Raw genomic sequence first — 21,049 nt, forward strand, 5'->3', positions numbered from 1 at the left:
CCGAAGTGTCAGAAGCTTCATCGGCGTTAAAGGAGGACAAACATGAACAGAATGCAACAGAGCAAAGGGCAGCTCGTTTGAAGATGGAAGGGAGGCTAGAATCGGAAAAGCATGAACGTTTAAAGAATAGTACCAGAAATGCCTTCAGGAAGGATGGACGTTCTGGAAGGAAGGAAGGAGAGTGTCACAGCGCCATTAAAATAAGGAGAAGCAAGGGTGGCAGAGAGAAATGAAAGGCAAAAGGAGAGGAAAGGGTCAGGAAACAAAAGGACACTCGTGGCATCAAAAATGAGCAATAGCCTGCTTCTACCACCTTCTACGGGATTGCCAAAACCTGTAGCGATTTGCCTGAATGTCTGACAGTTTTGGCTACAAGCTCTGGGCGGCACGCTAATGATAAATTTTCATTTGATTCCCATCAAGCCGTCACTGAATTTAGCCAACTGTCCTGATTTGGTGATTTCAATGCCCATATGATTGACATTCCATACTTCGGCAGCAAACTCGATAATGATGAATTAAAAATAAAATTACGGTCAGTAATGTCCTCCGAGGTTCAAAGATCCATTTGCAGAGTCACATGCCCGTGGAATACACTCAATATTTTGTCAATACTGCAAAGTCCTCCAGCATTCTTGCACTCAGCAAAATAAAAAAAAAGTCTTTCATTCTCTTGAGAAGAAGACCACGCAGCTCATTACCACTGATAGAAAAAGGGAGAGGCCTGCTCGGTAATGAGCAGTTACTTTCTTGCTAAGGTGAAACTATCCAAGGCATTTGATCTCCCTAGGCCTAGAATTCAAAGTGACCACCTCATCATTTGAAGGGGCAAAAGAAACACGTGGAGAGAAATCCAACTGTGCCCCATACTTTGTATGGAGATGGTCACCCATGAACTGGTCTACTTATAATTTTACTGTACATGCTTAGAAGATGGTAATTGTTTTCACATTCTATATGTTTAATTTGGATGATATGGTACAAGCTTTATTTGTTTTTTATTGATCAAACACACCAATTCTGACTAATTACCAAACAAATCCAGTATCCCCTAACCAAATAACTTCAATCTCCCAAAGTAGCATCACCATTTGGTTAGAAATTTAACCATTGACTTTGTTACTCTATAAGCCCTTTTAATTGACGACCCTACCACATGGCTTCCTTTGATAGAAACTGTCATGTGACTTGGATGGTACGCCACCATCTGTTGTGCTAATGTACCAACTAAAATGAAAACCTTGAATAAAACAAGGAACTGATGTCAAGTGTCTCTGAAAAGACTAAAGCCTCGTATAGTATGCCACTTTGTTTAGGTAAAACAAATGCATTTGCTCAAATAACATGGCAGGAACTAGGGCATGGGTAATTGGTGTGGTCTGATAATGCCATTGTCCTCTGGCTCACTGGCAAATATTCCACACTCTTGTTATCATGGAATCGGTAATGCGTTTTGTTTTTAAGATCAAACAGTTACTTCTGTTTTGCTGGCTGTATGGTAGTTACGGTGGTGTCCTGGGATATAGTGGAGCTGTTCCACTGTGTTGTGCCGACGTGAAGCAAAGGCATGTCGCTTAGCAGCAGTGTGGTTTGTTTGATTTGTACTTAAGGTATTGTACGAAGAGTTTGAGGCACTGGGATGCGAGTGCATTTTTGTCATCTTGTAACGATCTAAGACGGGCGTGGATACAAAGACATCCGTGTGGGACTGGGACAAGGCCCTGGACATGGCCTTTTCACGGAACCCAGAGCGTTTGAGGGACATAACTTTATCAGGAGAGAGCAGAGGATCCTGGGATTGAAGACGTTCAGCTGACAACAGTTGTTCATCAGATAGGATGCGCTCATAGGACATGACACATTCTTGAGGTGGCTCTCTCTCTGGAGACAGGACTCTGTCCTGTGACATTGCTCGCACTGGTCGTCTAGGCCTCTCCCTGTTGTTACTGTGTTCCTGATTCATATTCATGATATGGAGAGGCAGGGTTCCTCTCGCTGCCAGGTCCGGCAGGTGCCTTCTTTTCATGTAATATTCATCAATCTCCTTTTCACCTGCAGGAATGATGCAAAACACCTTTTAGAATGGCCTTGTGACATCAGCCACTCAATAGGCAAGATTTTTCAGCCCCGCCTACCACTGGGATCATCCAGTCCTGCCAAAAGTCTTTTGGCTGGGCCGTCGAATTTCCCACAGTGGGACCCGAAGACGACGGGGCTGGAAAATCCGGGCCAATATTTCACATTTCTGAAAGATGGTAGTTGTCACAGTTAGGACTGCCATGTATCCAGCTTTGTCCAAGTTTTAAATCTAATGCCTGTAAGTTTCTACAGGGTAAACAAGATACCAATAGCTTGTGGAGGAAGTTTGTATTTTACAGCTCTTAACGTGCCTTTTGATATTGAGGCATTGCTTAGTTGTATCTTCAACCACAGCAAATAAAAACAATATAGTCTTCTGCTATTTTCCCACTTTGACTGTTCCACCACCACTGACCTCCTTTGCCAATTTGAGATTTGCTAAGAATTCAGCAGCCCTAATTGCGGCTTTATTCAGGACAATGGAACCATAATAGATTTGAGGCTGTGCTCCATAACGCACACATAGCTTTTGTGTCTTCAATGTACACAGCAGTCATTTATGTTTTCATTTATAAACAGAATTAAACATTAGATATTCATGCAGAGAAATGTGTAATGTATTTGATTGTGGGATGCACGAGCTGCCATTCTTACAGATAAATACTGGCAGAAAGATCTCCCATGAGGACAGGTATCAATGAAAATGCATAGCAGAAGCAGACAGGCATCAGTAGAGTAACTGCAACTCTCATGGTACCCTTTGCTCAGTTCTCCGATATGGAACTTGATCCGCCTATTTTTTTTCCCCAGTCAAACACAGTTACAATTCCCAGGGTGATTGGTGCCCAGGTTCCATGGTTAAACCACACTTGTACTGCAGCTGCTGCTCTGACTTGAATCTCAAGTGACTTTTCATTCCTTCTGAGCAGGTGGACCTGCATGAGTCACGGTTCACGTACAGCAGCAATAACATTTTTTTCTTTTGGCTCAATCTTACTTTGTGATTGTAAGCCCACAATTCTTTAAGAGCTCAGGATTTTGGTTGGAAGCGATGGACAATATCAAGTTATCCATCAGTGCCTCACTAATAATTCCGAGTAGACCACTGGTAAGGAAGCTAGAACTAGAGGGCACAGCCTCAAAATAAAGGGGGGTCGGTTTAGGACAGAGTTGAGGAGGAACTTCTTCTCTTAGAGGGTGGTGAATCTCTGGAATTCTCTGCCCACTGAAGTGGTGGAGGCTACTTCGTTGAATCTGTTTAAATCACGGATAGATGGATTCCTGATCGGTAAGGGAATTAGGGGTTATAGGGATCAGGCGGGTAAGTGGAACTGACCCACTTCAGATCAGCCATGATCTTATTGAATGGCGGGGCAGGCTCGAGGGGCTAGATGGCCTACTCCTGCTCCTATTTCTTATGTTCTTATGTTAGATTCTCGACTGACTAATACCTGCTCATTTCTTACATCCAGTACAAAATGCTGCCACATTTCTTTCCTATTTATACTTTTAATTCTGCATATTTGTCTTTTTTAAAAAATTCTTGCTTTTTAGATGGTTTAAGACCTTAAAAAAAAAGCTTTATTTACTTTCTTTTCGTTTCAGGTTTTTAAAACTTTCCTGATATCTTGCACTTTGTTTGATTTCTCCATGGGTGGGATTTTATAGTCATAGAATCATAGAATCTTACAGTGCAGAAGGAGGCCATTTGGCCCATCAAGTCTGTACCGACCACAATCCCATCCAGGCCCTATTCCTGTAACCCCACGTATTTACCCTGACAGTAAGGGGCAATTTAGCATTGCCAATCTATCTAACCCGCACATCTTTGGACTGTGGGAGGAAACTGGATTACCTGGAGGAAACCCACGCAGACACAGGAAGAATGTGCAGTGACCCAAGCTGGGGCAGCACACGGGTCCCTGGCGCTGTGAGGCACCAGTGCTAACCACTGTGCCACCATGCCGCCCCTGTACCACCATGCCCCCCTGGTCACTGGACTTTTGAATGACTCGCTGCATTTTGTGCCACTTATCTCTCCAGTATGGAGCCATTAAATTCTGTCCCATGTTTCCAAACTTTTCTCAATTTTATTTTTCTTTTTCTGCCCCAAATTGTAATTGTTTGGGTCCTTCACTCATCCTTAGTCCTTTATTTTATACTTATTAATTTTTCCTTTGCTTTTTCAGTAATTTCTGAGTCCTCTTTGTTTAGCTCCATTTCTCTCTTTATACTTTCCTTTGGTTATTTTCTCTTTACACTGTGAGGTCCCTTTTGACTCCTTGTAGCACTGATAGTTTCTGTTTTTTAGACAGGTTGCTCTTCTTCTTAATGTGGGTGAATTCCTTTGGGAGGTTTAGTCTGCAGAACCTGACTCCGAACTGTAATTGCAATATCAGCCTCAATCGGGCCTGCAACGAAGGTGCTTCACCAGGTAGAACTGCTTCAAGACAAGGCGGCATTGTGATGCCCTGGCACTCTGAGATGGGCTCCATTCACATTTCAGGGAGGGCTGCATTCGCAATGGAGTACTATCCTGACCATTGGGCCTTCCCCACGGGTCAAAACAGGCCAGAAATGCAGATACCCCGTCACTGTGGATCCTTTAGACAGACTGAAGGATTAGCGTACTTGTAGCCGCAAAAATGCTGCTCACTTCTCCAGGTGATAATGTTCATAGTTTTCATTGGAAGCCCTGTTGCTAGCCACCTAAAGAGGGGTATTTATTTGTTGCCCCTGCAGGGAGTAGTTGGACTTCACTTGTCTTGCAATATGGCCAACAAAGTTGGGGTCAAGCAACGACATTGCAAAGGAATGGAGATGAAAAGTGGGGTAAAAAGCACATTTAACTCTATTCCTCGCTTGTATTGAGCTGAACTATCCATAGCTTGGCCATCAATGAATGGCGGCTTACCATGAAGTTAAGCAGTTTGTCACTCTTGTTTACGCAGCAAGGGGACACTGCAGGGCGGAAGCAGTTGAGAGGTAGCAGCAGTTAAGAATAAAATAAGTTACCAGATTCGAGTTCCTAGGTATGATGCAAAGTAATGTTAATGGAAAATTATGGGGCACCTACTTAAGCGTTTTAGTGAAGAATACTTGCTTAAGTCAGACTTGACTGCAGACTCGTAAGACGGCGGAAGGTGTGACAGGCTCTGGTAGGATCTTGAGAAAGACAGATCGTATGGTTCTGTTGCAGAAGTAAGAATGTTGTTCATCCGAGGTTTCTCTGTGGGGATGAAGGCAGGGGGAAAGATAAAAAAGAAAATTTTTTTAAAAAAACAATGTAAGGTGAAAGCCTAGATTTTCAATCATATACATAAAATTCAGATACTGGAATCGGAAACAAAACCAGAAAATGCTGGAAGAACTCAGCAGATCTGACAGCATCTGAGGAGAGAGAAAATAGAGTTAATGTTTAGAGCCCGTCCAACTCTTCTTCAGAGCTAAATAGAGGGAGAAATGTGTTGGATTATATTCTCTATAAGAGGGGGCGGAGCAGCTGGAACAGAGTAGAAGGTCAGTGATTGGTGGGAGCGAGGAGAGATTGTGTAATGGAGATGTGCAGGTGAGGAGACAGAGGAAGTGTTAATGTCAGGAGAAGGTGCTAGTAGTTGCATAAAGGTAAGATATCAGAATGTGTTAATAAGAGAATAAAGGTCAGTGCTCAGTGAAAGAAAACTGAAGAACAAGTGACAGATGGCCCAGTGGGGGAGGGGGAGTGAGGGCTTTTGCATTGGGACCAAAAATGTTTCGCATATATATAAAAATGGGTCAAGGTGGAAGAGAAAGTTCACAGTCTAAAGTTGTTGAATTCAATGTTGAGTCCTGAGGGCTGTAATTGATTTTCAACCAATTTTCTCTCTCTTCTACTACACATTTGTAGCGGCCGACACAAGTTGAAAATTACCTCCATGGTAGCCCTTCACAGCTCATCCAAGTAACCTTTTTAAAGCAGCCACCAGACCCAATCTAACCTCCATCTCCACATCCCAGTGACAGACTATAACAACCAGAAGTGGGAATCCTGGTTATTTATCCCCCACAATACTGGTGGGTGGGGGGAGAGGGAAGGTGGGTGTAGAGAGTAAGAGGCCATTGATATTACTCCCACTGAGACCTTCACTGTAACGAGATAATTGATCATAGACTGGGCACCGAACATGGAGCATTGAAATCTGCCCAGCTTAGTAACACATCATGCTGATGAATTTAACCATCAAGCCAAATGAGATTTCAAACCCCCTAATTTAATAAATCCTTTTATTGGGTGTAAACCAGATCCAATTAAAGCTTAAAACATACGCTGCAGCAGATGACTAATTCAAAGTCCTCTTACAGATTGTGTAGGTGAGGTTGCAAAAGATGTAAGCCCAAATTCTCCAATGTCATTACAGATTTTCAATCATATCAATAAAAGTCAGATACTGGAATCTGAAACAGAACAGCCACTGATTCCAGCGAGAGTGGAGAATTTGATGCTCAGCCTAATTTCCATTCACAGCAGCGGAACCGGAGAATCCCAGCCGCAGACAAGGTTGGAGAATCTCATCCATAACATCTGAGTACTTCCCTCAAATAGTGGGAGTTGTCATGCTGTTAGCATGAGGGGTAAATTAGACATGAGATATCTTAGTAGTCAGCCTTGCGTTACGTGGAGCATGCAAGCTTAATTTCACGGGTGTGAAATGGGGTCTGATACTAATGTATTCAGTGGGCAAAAGGGACAGCAGTATTCAGTACAGATTTGTACAGCTGACCCAACGGGCGAAATGGTGGAAGTGCATGTTGTATCATAGCTGCATTTGTCAATGGAGAAATCATGCACAAGTTTGATGTTCCCAATTCTCTCCACTCAATACCGACCGGGGTCGATTTAGATGGACCAGTCAGTCAATCAGTAGATCGGACCGCCTGCCTCCCCTTGCCAAGCGTTTTGGAGCCATTTCCACATCAGGTTTCAATTAAACTGGACTGGCGATATATGGTTGCCAAACGATGCTGCTGACTGGATTAGGCCTGACCTACCATTAGGTGGGTGGCTCATATCAACTTGGGTATGGAGGAATGGGAAGGGAAAAGTTAGTTAGGACAGCAACTTTGATTATTTCTGGAGGGGTTTGGAGGGCAATTGCTGTTCCACCAGAAATCCTATTTTTAAACTTTTTTTCCCTATCTGAAAATTTTCATTTCATTTGACATAATTTGCTTTCAACAGCTTCCATTTGATGTCAACTCATTTGATATCATTTTGCCATCATTTGATGTCAATTATTCTCAAATGCCTCTCCTGGCCCCGTCCCCTGGCACTCCCAGTGCCCAGTGGGCAGTGCCAAGGTGCCCCTTGGCCAATGTCACTTTGCCCCTCGGGCAGTGCCACGGGGCCAGGCTGGCACTGCCAGACTGGCAATGCTTAGGGGGCAACGCCCTTAGCCCCGACCTCCGGGGGAGGGCCTCCATGGCCTCTGTTCCCTCCAGCGGGGTTGACCGCCAGCTTCCTCTTAGTGGGGAGCTGTTGTAAACCGTGCTGGAGTGTATCACTCCTGGTGGTGGGGGGAGACGCTTGCATGCCCGGAGACTCCAGCCAACTGTCAGCCACCATTAACTGGTGATGAATGACATCCCATCCATATTATAAACAATACTTTGCATGAAGCCTTAAGTGAATAATGCTTATTGTTGCTTTCTTGATAATAAACTGTAGCTACCCTCCACTAATTCCTTCTGTCACTAATCAGGGCAAAATGATGTGGTGTGGCCATGTGACACCATTTATGCCTCCAAATGTATCTGTTATGAATCCACCGCCGTATGGACAATTATATAACCGGATTAGAAGCTGGTTCTGGGCTATTCACAATCGTTTCACTCCAATATAGCTACACTTCCCACATGTTATGAACTTTCTGCAGTGGTAATGCATTACACTTCAAGCGGGGAGTCCAGGTTGCGCAAAATACATGTTGTAATCGGGAGCTATGGTCAGTGATGGCAGAGGCACCAACATTCTTTCCATCCCATGGTTAGGCAGCAACCTCCCCTGCTGTTACCGCCTGCCATTGGCACGAGTTAGAAGGATTTTCAGGTTGTGAACGCATCTCACTTGGCCAAGGGTTTCTGTGATAGGACTTGAACCCAGAGCTTCTGGCTCAGAGGCGGGGGGTCACCACTCACTACGCCATAACTTGTCCATTCAGGCAAAGTGCATTGGCCATGCTAAATTCTCCCTCAGTGTACCCGAACAGGCGCTGGGAGTGTGGCGACGAGGGGATTTTCACAGTAACTTCATTGCACTGTTAATGTGAGCCTACTTGTGACACTAGTAAATAAACTTTAAAAATTTGAACTTTAAATAAACTTTAAAACATTCCTGCGGTGCAAAACTCCGAATAAATGCCAACTGGTAAACTGAGCTGTGAGTAACTATCCATCGTTTCCATGCCTTCTGCCTGAAAGCGTGCACAGACTGTGTGCATTTCCATGGCAGGCGAATGTCGCAGTAGGTCCTAATTAGATATTTTTGCTACAGCAGCATGCAAACTCAAATGTAATTCCATCACTTAATCACCACACCTGTACAGTGTAATTGTAATTGTATTTGCAGAAAGGCAACACATTGTTATCTCTCTAGGAACCCATTTCCAAATACGGAGATTGCAAGAGATAATTCACAATGAAGAATGTGGTGCAGCAGGCGTCTAATTGTGAAGCAATCCTGAGGACCACTTCAGTTAGCAGGACCGGTTACCAGATTAGAAGTGAGCAAACATAAAGGAAAGGATGTGTTGTAGCTTTAGCAGACATTTTGCCTGTTGAACATTCTTAACATCTTAAGCTGCACTGGGAAGGAATTTTCCATCAACCAGAATGTTCAAAGCAATCGTTGTGTTTATTTATCTATTTTTGGGAGTCAGGCCTTCAGGATCTCTAGGCCCAAGCTCTGGAATTCTCTTCTCAAACCTCTCCTTTTTTAAAACCTAGTTAAACCGTGCTTCTTTAACCCCTATAGTTATGTCTCCTTATTTGGTTTGGCATCAGTAGTTACTGCCTGATTGTGTAGCTGTCAAACACCTTGGGAAGTTTCACTAATTTAAAGATGTCATTGTTAAGAATACTAGATTTTATAATCATAGAATCCCTACGGTAGCAGAAGGAGGCCATTCAGCCCATCGGGTGTGCAATGACTGTCCAAAAGAACATCTTACCCAGGCCCACTCGCCTGGGCATTTACTACAGTTAATCTACCTAACGTACACATCTTTGGACACTAAGGGGCACTTTAACATGACAATAATCCCACCCAGGCCCTTTCCCCGTAACCCCACGTATTTACCCTACTAACTCCCCTGACACTAAGGGACAACTAAGCACGGCCAATCAACCTAACCCGCACATCTTTGGACTGTGGGAGGAAACCGGAGCACCCAGAGGAAACCCATGCCGACATGGGGAGAACGTGCATATTCCGCACAGACAGTCCCCCAAGGCCAGAATTGAACCCAGGTCCCTGGTGTTGTGAAACAGCAGTGCTAGCCACTGTGCCATTGTGCCACCTCAAGGTGTAAATTTAAGGTATAGGTGGTAGGTTTAAGATAGTTATGTTTTAAACCGTCTTTTCATATCGGATAAAAAGGGAGCATTTAACTTTCTGCTCATTCAACTTGGCAATAAGCCAATGTGACCTGGTTACCATGGGGACAGGGGCCCAGGTAAAGGGCTATTGAAAATTGTGTGCCAGGTTTAGCAACAACGCTGAGGAGAGAGAGATTTCACACATGGCTATTTTCAGGTGGCAGAGGCCAGGAGAAATGGTGGTGTAGTAATGACATTGCTAGTTAATGTCATTGAACTAGCAATCCTGATGCCCAAGTTAATACTCTAGTGACCTGGGTTAAAATCCCACCCCAGCAGCTGGTGGAACTTAAATTCAATTAATAAATCTGGAATATAAGTAATAATGACTATGAAGCTACCCGATTGTCGTAAAAACCCATCTGGTTCATTCATGTTCTTGAGGGAAGGAAATCTGCCGTCCTTACCTGGTTTGGCCTACATGTGACTCCAGAGCCACAGCAATGTGGCTGACTCTTACTGCCCTCTGAAATGGCTTAGCCAGCCGCTTAGTTTAAAGACAAATAGGGATAGGCAACAAATGCTGGCTTCGCCAGTCTTGCCCACCGAACATGGAAGAATAAGGAAAAAGGCTTTTCTTGATTTGTCATTCAATCTGCAGATTTTAAGGTTGCATTTTTACTTGACTGACCCGCCAGTTTTTGCTTTTGAGGGGGAGGGGGAGGGGGACGGGGGGGGGGGGGGTGTCCAAAAAGGTGTGGGAGACCTGGAAATCGGGAATCCCCTGTGGGTGACATCACCGATTGCTTCCTCGCCATGATTCGCAGATTGGCTTCCAGTCAAATCGATTATGAAGGGCTGCAGGGCCAGGTAAGTCCGTGCCAGTGGGGATGCGGGGTGTTTGGGTTAGGAGAGAAGGGTAGTCGTTTGATGATGATGAGTGTTCGTTTGGGAAGTTCCATTGAGGCCTTAAGGTGGGAAGGCTGGGGAGGGAGGGGGGGGGGTACAAGTGAGCAAACAAGGAAGCTCCTCCTGTTAACACTTTTTGCAGCATTTTTGCACCTTTCTTTCTCATATTTTAATCCTCTAATCTCCTTAGACATTTCCCTCACATTCTTATTTACTTTCTCACATGTTCATCCATTTTTGACCTTTTTTAAACCAACCCAATGTCAGAGGCCACACTCTAGATGGGAATGAGGGACCTTCATACTATGCAGCAAAAGCAGAACATGCTAGAAAATCTCAGCAGGTCTGACAGCATCTGTGGAGCGAGAATAAAGTCAACGTTTTGAGTCTGGGAGACCCTTTGTCAGAGCTAAGGATGAAGAGAATAGGATGAGATTATACTGCAAGGGTGGAGGGGGAAGGAAGGGTTGTGTAATTGACCAAGATGTCATGGGCAAATGGACAAAGGGAATGTAAATGGTTTTTATAAAGGCTGGGAATAGTGCTAGTAGCGTCCATTAAGAGATTGAGGTGATAAAGGCTGGGAATGATGCTAATAGCGTCCATTAAGAGATCGGAATGTGTAAATGGCAGAACAAAGGCACAGAGTGTCAAAGGCCAGTCTGAGGCATGTGGCAGATGGCCCTAGTAAGGTGGGTGGGGGGGAACAAGATGGAAAGCTTGTGATGCTATGATTGGGTGTGAAGGCTAGCAGCCACAGGTATCAGTGGACAAAGGCTTCTCATGCATATTGAAGAATGCCTTGTCCAGTCCTTTAGCAGATTTATCAGCTAATGTTACTAGTGCCCGTTTGGTTCAGTGGAGCACAATTGTTCCTGTGGCGGGTGGAAGGGTTTTGAATCAAACTCTAGGCATTACCCTTCAGTGCAGTACCACAGGAAAGCTGCATTTTCAGGGGTGCTGTCTTTTAGATGAAAACTGAGGCCCCATCTGCCTACGCTGGTAGATATAAAACATTGCATGGCACTATATGGAAAGCAGCAGACGGGTTTGCACAGTGCCCTGGTCAACATTTAACCTCCAACCAAAGCATCACTGAAATAGATTAACTGGTCTTTATATATCATTATTGTTTTTGGGACCTTGCTGTTATTGCTTTGTTTAACTAAAGCAGTGATGACAAAAGTAATTAATTGGATCTGAAGTACTTTGGAATGCCCTTGACACTGTGAAAAGCACAGAAATTGAAATGTCTTTTCATTAAAATAGCGAACAAAGTGGTCACTGCTTTCTCACTAACATCAGCAAAAGTAATTAAAGCCTCGACTTGAAAATACAGATAACAGAATTTGATGCAAAAGAAGTGTCCATTACATCGCAGGGTAATATCCAGCCTTGTAACAAAAGAGTTGTTCATTCAGTTGTTAGAAATGTACATCGCTCATTCAGATTGGGTGTCATTACCGCAGTGAAAAGCCTCAGAAAGTAACTGCTGAGGTAAATATTCACCTTCCCGCATACCAGCTCATTGCAACAATGAATGAATGAGAGTTAAATATCATTCGAATTGATGTATAATGCCGACTAATTATTGTTTAAGAGATCATCTATTTCCTACTAACATCAATTTATATTGCCAAATATTTGCTACATTTAATACCAGCACGCCATTTTTAACCATGAAACTACTTTGACAACATGCTCAAGGAGTTTACATTGAACTGGAAGCAACTATCCCATGAAACTTCATAATCTGAAAGACCTCCATCAGTTCGCCAATCCGCCTTCTCTTTTTTAAGAAAAGGGCCTCAGTCTGTTCAAAGTTTGTTATTAGGTACAAACTCCCAGTTCTGATATAATTATTACAAAACTATTTTGAAGATTTCTCAATGCCTCTGTGTCCTTTTTATAATATGGCTGTCAGGACTGTGCTTAGTACTGCAAGTGTGGCCTCATCAAGGTTCTAAAGAGGCTTAACATAACTTTGTTATTTTTCAATTCTATCCTTAAAGAAATAACTCCAGTGCTTTGCTTCTTGACTTGGCCTTATTAACATGGCCTTAATATGTAAACACGTTTGATGCTTTGTGTATCTGTACCTTGAGGTCTCATTGCTCTTCTATCTGTTTAGATTCCTAATAGTTTTTCTGAGCAATATGAGCTCCTTATTCTTCCTGCAAAAATTCTATGAGAAATTTACACCAAAGGTCCTATAATATATTAAACTGATCTTTCTCTTCACCCTATCTGTAACAGCAACACTATATTCTGCATGGCGAAAGTTTAAGGGAGATGTGCAGGGGGAGGTTTTTCACGCAGGGAGTGGTGGGTGCCTGAAACATGCTGCCAGAGGAGGTGATGGAAACAGGCACATTAGCAACATTTAAGAGGTATTTCAATGGGTACATGACTGGGAAGGAAATAGAGGGATGCGGATCAAATAAGTGCAGAAGGTTTTTTTTAGTTTAATTAGGGCATCTTGATTGGCACGGGCTTGGAGGGCCAAAGGGCCTTTTCCTGTGATGTACTTTTCTTTGTTCTTTCTTCCTCCTTGGCAGGAGGGTTGATGATCAGAGGACACAGATTCAAGTAAATTGGCAAAGGGAACATGGGGGAGATGATTTTTTTTTGATGCAACAAGTTATGATCTCCAGTTCACTGCTCGTAAGAGTGAAGGATGCAGACTGAATTGTAAATTGCAACAACATTCAAATATGTACTCGAAAAGGAAAGAGTCATATTCATGGAGAAAGCCCAGAGAATGCAACAAATTAGATTGCTCTTTCAAAGAGCAAGCACGGCGTAATGGACTGAAAGGCCTCCCTCTATGCTGATTGATACTATGAGACCTCATCTCAGCTAATTCTCGGCTGTTCTCTCTGGAGCGGAGGAGGTTGAGGGGAGACTTAATAGAGGTTTATAAAATGATGAAGGGGATAGATAGAGTGAACATTCAAAGACTATTTCCTCGGGTGGATGGAGCTATTACAAGAGGGCATAACTATAGGGTTCATGGTGGGAGATATAGGAAGGATGTCCGAGGTAGGTTCTTTACTCAGAGAGTGGTTGGGGTGTGGAATGGATTGCCTGCAGTGATAGTGGAGTCAGACACTTTAGGAACATTTAAGCGATTATTGGATAGGCACATGGAGCACACCAGGATGATAGGGAGTGGGATAGCTTGATCTTGGTTTCAGATAAAGCTCGGCACAACATCGTGGGCCGAAGGGCCTGTTCTGTGCTGTACTGTTCTATGTTCTATGTTCTAATGACCACTTCCTTGTTATTCCAGTTTCCTCTCCGACTGTACCCAACCTTAGTGGCGCCTTACCTTGCTGTCCTTGACCCTTCACTGAACTTTCCTGTTGAAGCCAAAAGCAACAATGCTGCAAGTGAGGGGATTGAATCATTTGAGAGGCCTCACGCAATTTCAGAATGATATATGGCTTTTTTCCGGGTCGTTAGAAGCACAAAAGGTTAATTAGTTCAAAGGACAACCTGTGACCAAAGAATTAAAGCACTTTAAAATTCCTATCTAAAGCTGACATGATATTGAAAACGTAATGGATCTTGTTAGTCAGAAAAGGATTCGATTGTAAACTTCAAATATTAATGGTCCATCTGGTTGAATAGAAATTATATATTGCCTCTTTTTTACTTGAGTGATTTGGCGTTAATCAAACTGTCTGATGGACATTTAATTAGTTGTCTTTACAACATGATGCCACATTAGGCAATTTACAGTCTGCCTGCATAATAACTGATATAAAAAAATGAATGTGTAGGTTTCTGATGATAGTACTTCAGAGTATATGAAAACTCCCATTTGTATTAATGGGACTTGCTTATTCATCTCGAACAATAATTCAGCTGTAAAACAAACTAATTCCACAACGCTTCTTTACAGTTTTGTAGTGGTGTGAAGTTGCTCAATTCTTTGCCCTAATAATTCCTGACTTCCAATACCGGTGAGAGGGAAGGTTGACACCGTCTCGGGTAGATGTGGAGGATTGATGGCACTGTTCAAAGGAAGAACAAAAGTGTCATCCAAGACGTCCTGACCAAGAATTGTTCCTCGATCAGCATCACCAGGACAGATAATCTGGTCATTATCGCAATGCTGTTTGTGGAATCTTGTTCCATGCAAATTGGTTGCCGCGCTTCCTACATTGCAACAATGATTGGTTCAAAAATACTTTATTAGACATACAGTGCTTTGGGGTGTTCTGAGGTTGTGACAGGTGCTATAGAAATGCATGCTTTTATTTTCTTTTATAAATACAGGCTGTTATTTTAATGCATAATATGCATGAGGAATTGAGCTTTGCTTTATGAGTTGCTTTAGTTCCTGACAATTCTCAGGTGCATGTTTTAAAACTTGTTCATTTTGACATTGAACATGATTGGAGTTCAGATCTGTGACAATACTGTGCCTTTAAGAAATGTATTTGAATCATGTTTCTGTGCAGGATGGTTTTTAGCAATCCCTTCTATTTTATCACTGCTGTTGGGTCTGTATCTGACAGCCCTGTATTGTTACTGCAGCAGCATAATTGCTCATAATTGCTTGAATGTGGCTGTTCTATTATTTTAGTGTTTCCCTGGGGTTTTGCAGAGTAGGGCTTGATTAGGTTGATTAACAGAAAATCATGCGACTAGGTGGAGGTAGGTTTACACGGAGAAATAAAACTTAGATGCTGCTTGGAGTTGTTAGAGAGCATTGCCTCTCTTTCTCTCTCTGGAGTGGGAGACTGGAATCTGCCAGAAAATTAGTCTCTGTCTCTGAGATTTTGCAGTTTGGGGTTGCTCTTTCCCTGGAGGTGGTTGTATGAGGGTCAGAAGACAGGTATGTTGGGATCTCTGTCCAGAGGTATTAAAAGGCTGGAAAACCAGCATCCACAGAAGCATATCTGTTTTTGGTGCTACCTGATTCTGAAGAAGGGATTTATGTCTATGGTGTACTGCTTAAATTGTTTTTTTTTGTTCATGCATGGGACATGGACATTGCTGGCTGGCCAGCATTTATTGCCCATCCCTAGTTGCCCAAAGGCAGTTGAGAGTCAACTATATTGCAATGGCTCCAGACCAGATAAGGACGGGAGATTCCCTTCCCTCAAAAATGAACCAGATGGGTTTTTCTAATAACTGACTATGTTTTCATTCCAGTTTTTTTCCTCATTGAATTTAAATTCCATGATCGGTCATGGTGGGATTTGAACCCGGGTCCCCAGAACATTAGCTGAGTTTCTGGATTAATAGTCTAGTGATAATACCACTAGGCCATCACCCATTGGACCCATAGCTGTTAAGAATTATACTTTGTCATGCTTAAGTATTTTAATTGGTAAAAGTTATGCTAATTCTTTTTTGTTATATTTAAATGTGTTCTTAAAAATAAAGTTTGTTTTAATAAAAGCTTCCTAGTGGGTCAATCGAATCATACCTAGAGTGGCATACCTTATACTTATCCTAATGCCAACATCCAAAAAAGTTAGGGTCTAGGCTAACTTCATTGGAGTTTCTGATCTGGTTCCTAAAAGTCCCAAGTATTTTGGTTATTCATTAATGGCAGCCAAGAATCAACAATGAACAAGTTCCAGAATCCACCCTGTTATATTTGTGAATCAGCAGTGTAAAAACACCATAGGATTCTCATCTTCATAAAAATGTCTTGCAACATGACATCTGTAATGGAAGGTACATCAAAACCATAAATAATGTACATTAACACATTTTATATCACAGCCAACCTATGCACAGTGCATAAATGCATTTTATTCACTTTACTAAGCTGGAACTCATGCTGAGATACTAACAAGCATTTCCATTACAGAAGTTCTTGCATATATTTCAATGGCTTTAAACGATTCTCCAAAATGTAAAGCATGCCATGATCCTGCATTCACCATGTGTGGTTCAGCTTCTATCCATTTAAGAGCATTCACATCACCGTTATTCATTTAATGAGGACATCGCAATTAAATCAGTAGAATCTATAATTAAGGATATAATCACTGGGCACTTGGACAAACATGATTAGAGATAAGCAGCGTGGATTTATAAAGAAAATCTCATGTCTAACTGAGTCAGTTGGCCTTTTTGCGCAGGGTAAATGATGTGGCAGATATGGTGTATCTACAGATGTTATGGACTTCCAAAAGGCAATCAGTAAGGTTCCACATACTAGACAATTAGAATTGGAAACAACTTATTGACATGGGTAGATAGATAATTAGTCATAGCCCACAAAGGATCAAAGGCATCGCTCTCCATTAGAGGGAGATAATTGGTTATAAAGCTTGAGGGGCACCACTTCACCTCAACCATGGGGCAAGGTAAGGATAGAGTCCTCCATGAACGATCACTACCCGTAAGGGGATTGAACCTGGCTGCTGGCATTACTCTGAACTGCACTTTGCCATCAAGCTAACTGAGCTAACCAATCCCCTATTGATGTGGGTAGGGAATTGTTTATGAGGTAGGAGATAGAAAGGAGAGATAATGGATATGTATCCTAATTTGCAGGCTATGATTGATAGTGTCCCGAAGGGATCTGTACGGGGCTTCAGCTTTACATTGTATTTATAAATTACTTGCATGGAGGAACAGAAATCCACATAGCTGGAATTTTGTTGATGGCACAAAGTTAGGTTGGTGTTGTAATTAATATGGATGGGAGCAAAGTGATTAAGTGAGTGGGCAACACTGGGCAGGTGGAATTCCATGTGAAGAAGTGTGAGTTCATCCACTTAGACCCAAGAAAGGCAGACAAGAATATTTTCTAAATGAGAAACTATAAACTGTGAAAAACAGATTCAGGAATATAAAAAGATTAATCATTAAAACCTTCTGGAGTGGTACCAAAAAATATTTAGAAAAGCTAATGGAACATTGATCTTTATCTCAAATAGGCTTCATTAAAAAGGAATGGAATTTATATGAAGCTCTTGTTACACATCATTTAGAGAACAGCATTAGGTTCTGCACATCACATTTTGGGGAAGTTGGAGGCATGTAATGCTGAATTACTGGAATGATACTGGGGTAGAAGGGTGGAATTAGGAACATAGGCTGCATAGACTAGGCTTACATTCCTTTGCCTTCCTGAACATACAAATAGGAGCAGAATAAGGCCATTCAGCCCCTTGAGCCTGCCCCGCCATTCAATAAGAACATGGTTGATTTGTTTGCATTGCATTCCACATTCCCATCTACCCTCAATACCATTCAGGATCTTATATCTCAATCAAAGCCTCCCCTCATTGTTAGTGGAAACAAGCCCAGCCTCTCCAACCTACTCTCATAAGGCAATCAGTTCATTCCAAGTATCAAACTTGTAAACATCCTCTGAATCACCTCTAACATATTAACATCCTTCATTAATTAAGGAGACCTAAACATGTGCACTTTATTCGCGAGGCGGTTTCACCAATGCCCTGTATAACTGAAGCATAACATCCATACTTTTATGTTCAATTCCTGTCATAATAAGGGATATGATCTGATTAGCCCTCTTGATCACTTGCTGTACCTGCATACTAACATTTTCAGCTCATGCACAAGAACACTTAGATCCCTCTGTACCTCAACATTCTGCAATTATTCTCCATTTAAGTAATATTCTGTTTTTTTAATTCTTCCTACTAAAGGGAACAACTTCACATCTTCTCACATTATACTCCATCTGCCAGACTTTGGCCCACTCACTCAACCTATTTATATCCCTCTGCAAACTCCATATGTGTTCTTCATGACATACTTTCCTACCTATTTTTGTGTCATCTGCAAACTTAGCTACCATGCCTTCACTCCCCTCATCCAAGTCATTGATGTAAATTTGAAGATTGAAGAGCGATCTAAGTTTTGGTCAAGCCCCAAAAGTTGCTGAGGTTTAGATTTCGAAACAGGTGAATAGATTTTTATTGGGCAAGAGTAGTAAGGGTTATGGGAGCAAACTAGGAATGTGGAGTTGAGGTACAGATCAGCCATGATCTAATTGAGTGGTGTATCAGACTTGAGGGGCTGAAAAGCCAGCTCCTTTCCTTGTGTTCCTTTTAAATAGCCTTGTTAGACTCAATTGCAACTGGCAAACTGTTTATTCAGAGGTGAACTGGGCTCTTTGGGTTTCAGAGAAAAAAAATGATTGTAAGTGTTAGACCTGAGTATATGATTTGGAAAAACAGCACAATACTTAGTGAGACTATTCTGTAACATTGTCTGAAAATGAGCTTCAGTGTCTCTTTCATTAGTGTTGGCATAGCAAATGGTTGGCCTGGGTTGTGATGATGGTGAAATTGTCAGCATTATAGAGTCATAGAGGCCCTTCAGCCCAACTTGTCCATGCCGCCCAGTTTTTACCACTAAGCTAGTCTCAATTGCCCGCATTTGGCCCATATCCCTGTATACCCATCTTACCCATGTAACTGTCTAAATGCTTTTTAAAAGGCAAAATTGTGCCCGCCTCTACTACTGCCTCTGGCAGCTCGTTTCAGACACTCACCATTCTCTGAGTGAAAATATTGCCCCTCTGGACCCTTTTGTATCTCTCCCCTCCCATTTTGAACCTATGCCCTGTAGTTTTAGACTTCCCTATCTTTGGGAAAAGATGTTGACTATCTATCTATGCCCCTCATTATTTTATAGACCTCTATAGGATCACCCCTAAGCCTCCTATGCTCCAGGGAAAAAAGGTCCCAGTCTATCCAGCCTCTCCTTATAACTCAAACCATCAAGTCCCGATAGCATCTTAGTAAATCTTTTCTGCACTCTTTCTAGTTTAATAATATCCTTTCTATAATAGGGTGACCAGAACTGTATACAGCATCCAAGTGTGACCTTACCAATGTCTTGTACAACTTCAACAAAACGTCCCAACTCCTGTATTCAATGTATGAAAACAATGAAGCCAAGCATGCCGAATGGCTTCTTCACCACCCTGTCTACCTGTGACTCCACTTTCAAGGCGCTATGAACCTGTACTCCTAGATCTCTTTGTTCTATAACTCTCCCCAATGCCCTACCATTATCTGAGAAGGTCCTGCCTCGATTCGATCTACCAGAATGGATCACCTCACATTTATCTATCTGCCATTCATCGGCCTACTGGTCCAATTGATTAAGATCCAACTGCAATCCTAGATAACCTTCTTCACTGTCCACTATGCCTCCAATATTGTTGTTAATTATTCTCTGAAATGGACAGTAGATTCTGGCCTCTACACATGCACATTCATAGGTGGAGATATAAAAGTTGTTGTCAGTGATTCCCTGCTCCTTACAGGTTGAGCTATTGAAAACCTTGCAGTTGGAACTCAATTAGAAATCACTGAACTGATGTGAACTTCCTCTTTTTATGCAATTATTCTCACCGTAATAATCCTCGAAAATGTTATGCCTCATTTAATGAGGTGTATTTTTAATTAAGTCAAAATTACTGCTGAGAAATTTCTTGGGCCTTACAGAAAATGTTTCCATTTCATGATGAAAATTTGATAGGGTTTTAAAATATATATATTTTTAAGTTTGTTTATGATATTTCAGCTTCTACCTCAACCCCATGTGTATGTCTCAATCCTTATTTTACTTTCTGTAAAATGATTAAAAAGTAAAGGATAATCATTGCTTTTTTTTATTTCCTGCTTTATTGCCTGTGAGAATTCTTCAATGTGATTGGCTACATTTTTAGCCTGCTTGGTAACATCACACTTGTTGGCTGCCAGATATTTCCTGATATTGATGCCAGGATGAAATTGACATTGGGAAAGGTGAAATCAGACCACAGTGATCCATCATGTTGTGTTATCACTGGGCTAAATGAGACAGATTCATAACAATTCATGAGGTACTGTGAGCCACCAACAGCAGCAGAATTGTATTCAATCACATTCTATAACCTCATGGCTTGGTATATCCCTCACTCTGCCATTAACATCAAGATAGGTAATATATGCTGGGCAGCCAGCAACGCCCATGTTCCACGAATGAATTTTTAAAAAGTGCAGGAGGGCATGCCAGGTACAGCACTAGGCATATCTAAAAATGAAGTGCGAACCTGGTGAAGTTAAAACATAAGGTTACATGTATGCCAAACAGTGGAAATATTGAGCACTCAACAGAACTACATGATCTCACAACCAACATACATAAGCTCTGCACCCCTGCCACATTCCGCTATGAATGAATCATAGAACCTTAGAATCCCCACAATGAAATAGGAGACCATTCGGTCTATGAATCTGTATCGACTCTCCGAAAGAGCATCTTACCCAGGCCCATCTCCCCTCCTTGTCCTACCCCGAAACCCCGCGCATTTACCATGGCTAATCCACCTAACCTGCATATCTTTGGACTCTAAGGGCAATTTAGCATGGTCAACCACGTAACTTGCACATCTTGGGACACCAAGAGGCAATTTAGAATGGCCAATCCACCCAACCTGCACATCTTTGGACTGTGGGAGGAAACCACGGCACCTGGAGGAAACCCGTGC

General features: G+C 42.2%; 1 protein-coding gene across 1 annotated transcript in view; it reads right to left on the reverse strand.

The window, feature by feature from the left end:
* Positions 1-1,465: 1,465 nt before the first annotated feature.
* The window catches only part of shisa6a (shisa family member 6a), a 549,504-nt gene continuing 529,920 nt past the window's right edge, over positions 1,466-21,049 (reverse strand). Inside the window, exons 5-6 of the mRNA XM_078226046.1 lie at positions 5,156-5,308; positions 1,466-2,052 (exon numbers count right to left, since the gene is read on the reverse strand). Coding sequence (XP_078082172.1) covers positions 1,466-2,052; positions 5,156-5,308 — 740 coding nt within the window. The remainder of the gene's footprint in view (positions 2,053-5,155; positions 5,309-21,049) is intronic.

Source organism: Mustelus asterias, chromosome 12 (genome assembly GCF_964213995.1).
Source record: "Mustelus asterias chromosome 12, sMusAst1.hap1.1, whole genome shotgun sequence".
Taxonomy (NCBI): domain Eukaryota; kingdom Metazoa; phylum Chordata; class Chondrichthyes; order Carcharhiniformes; family Triakidae; genus Mustelus; species Mustelus asterias.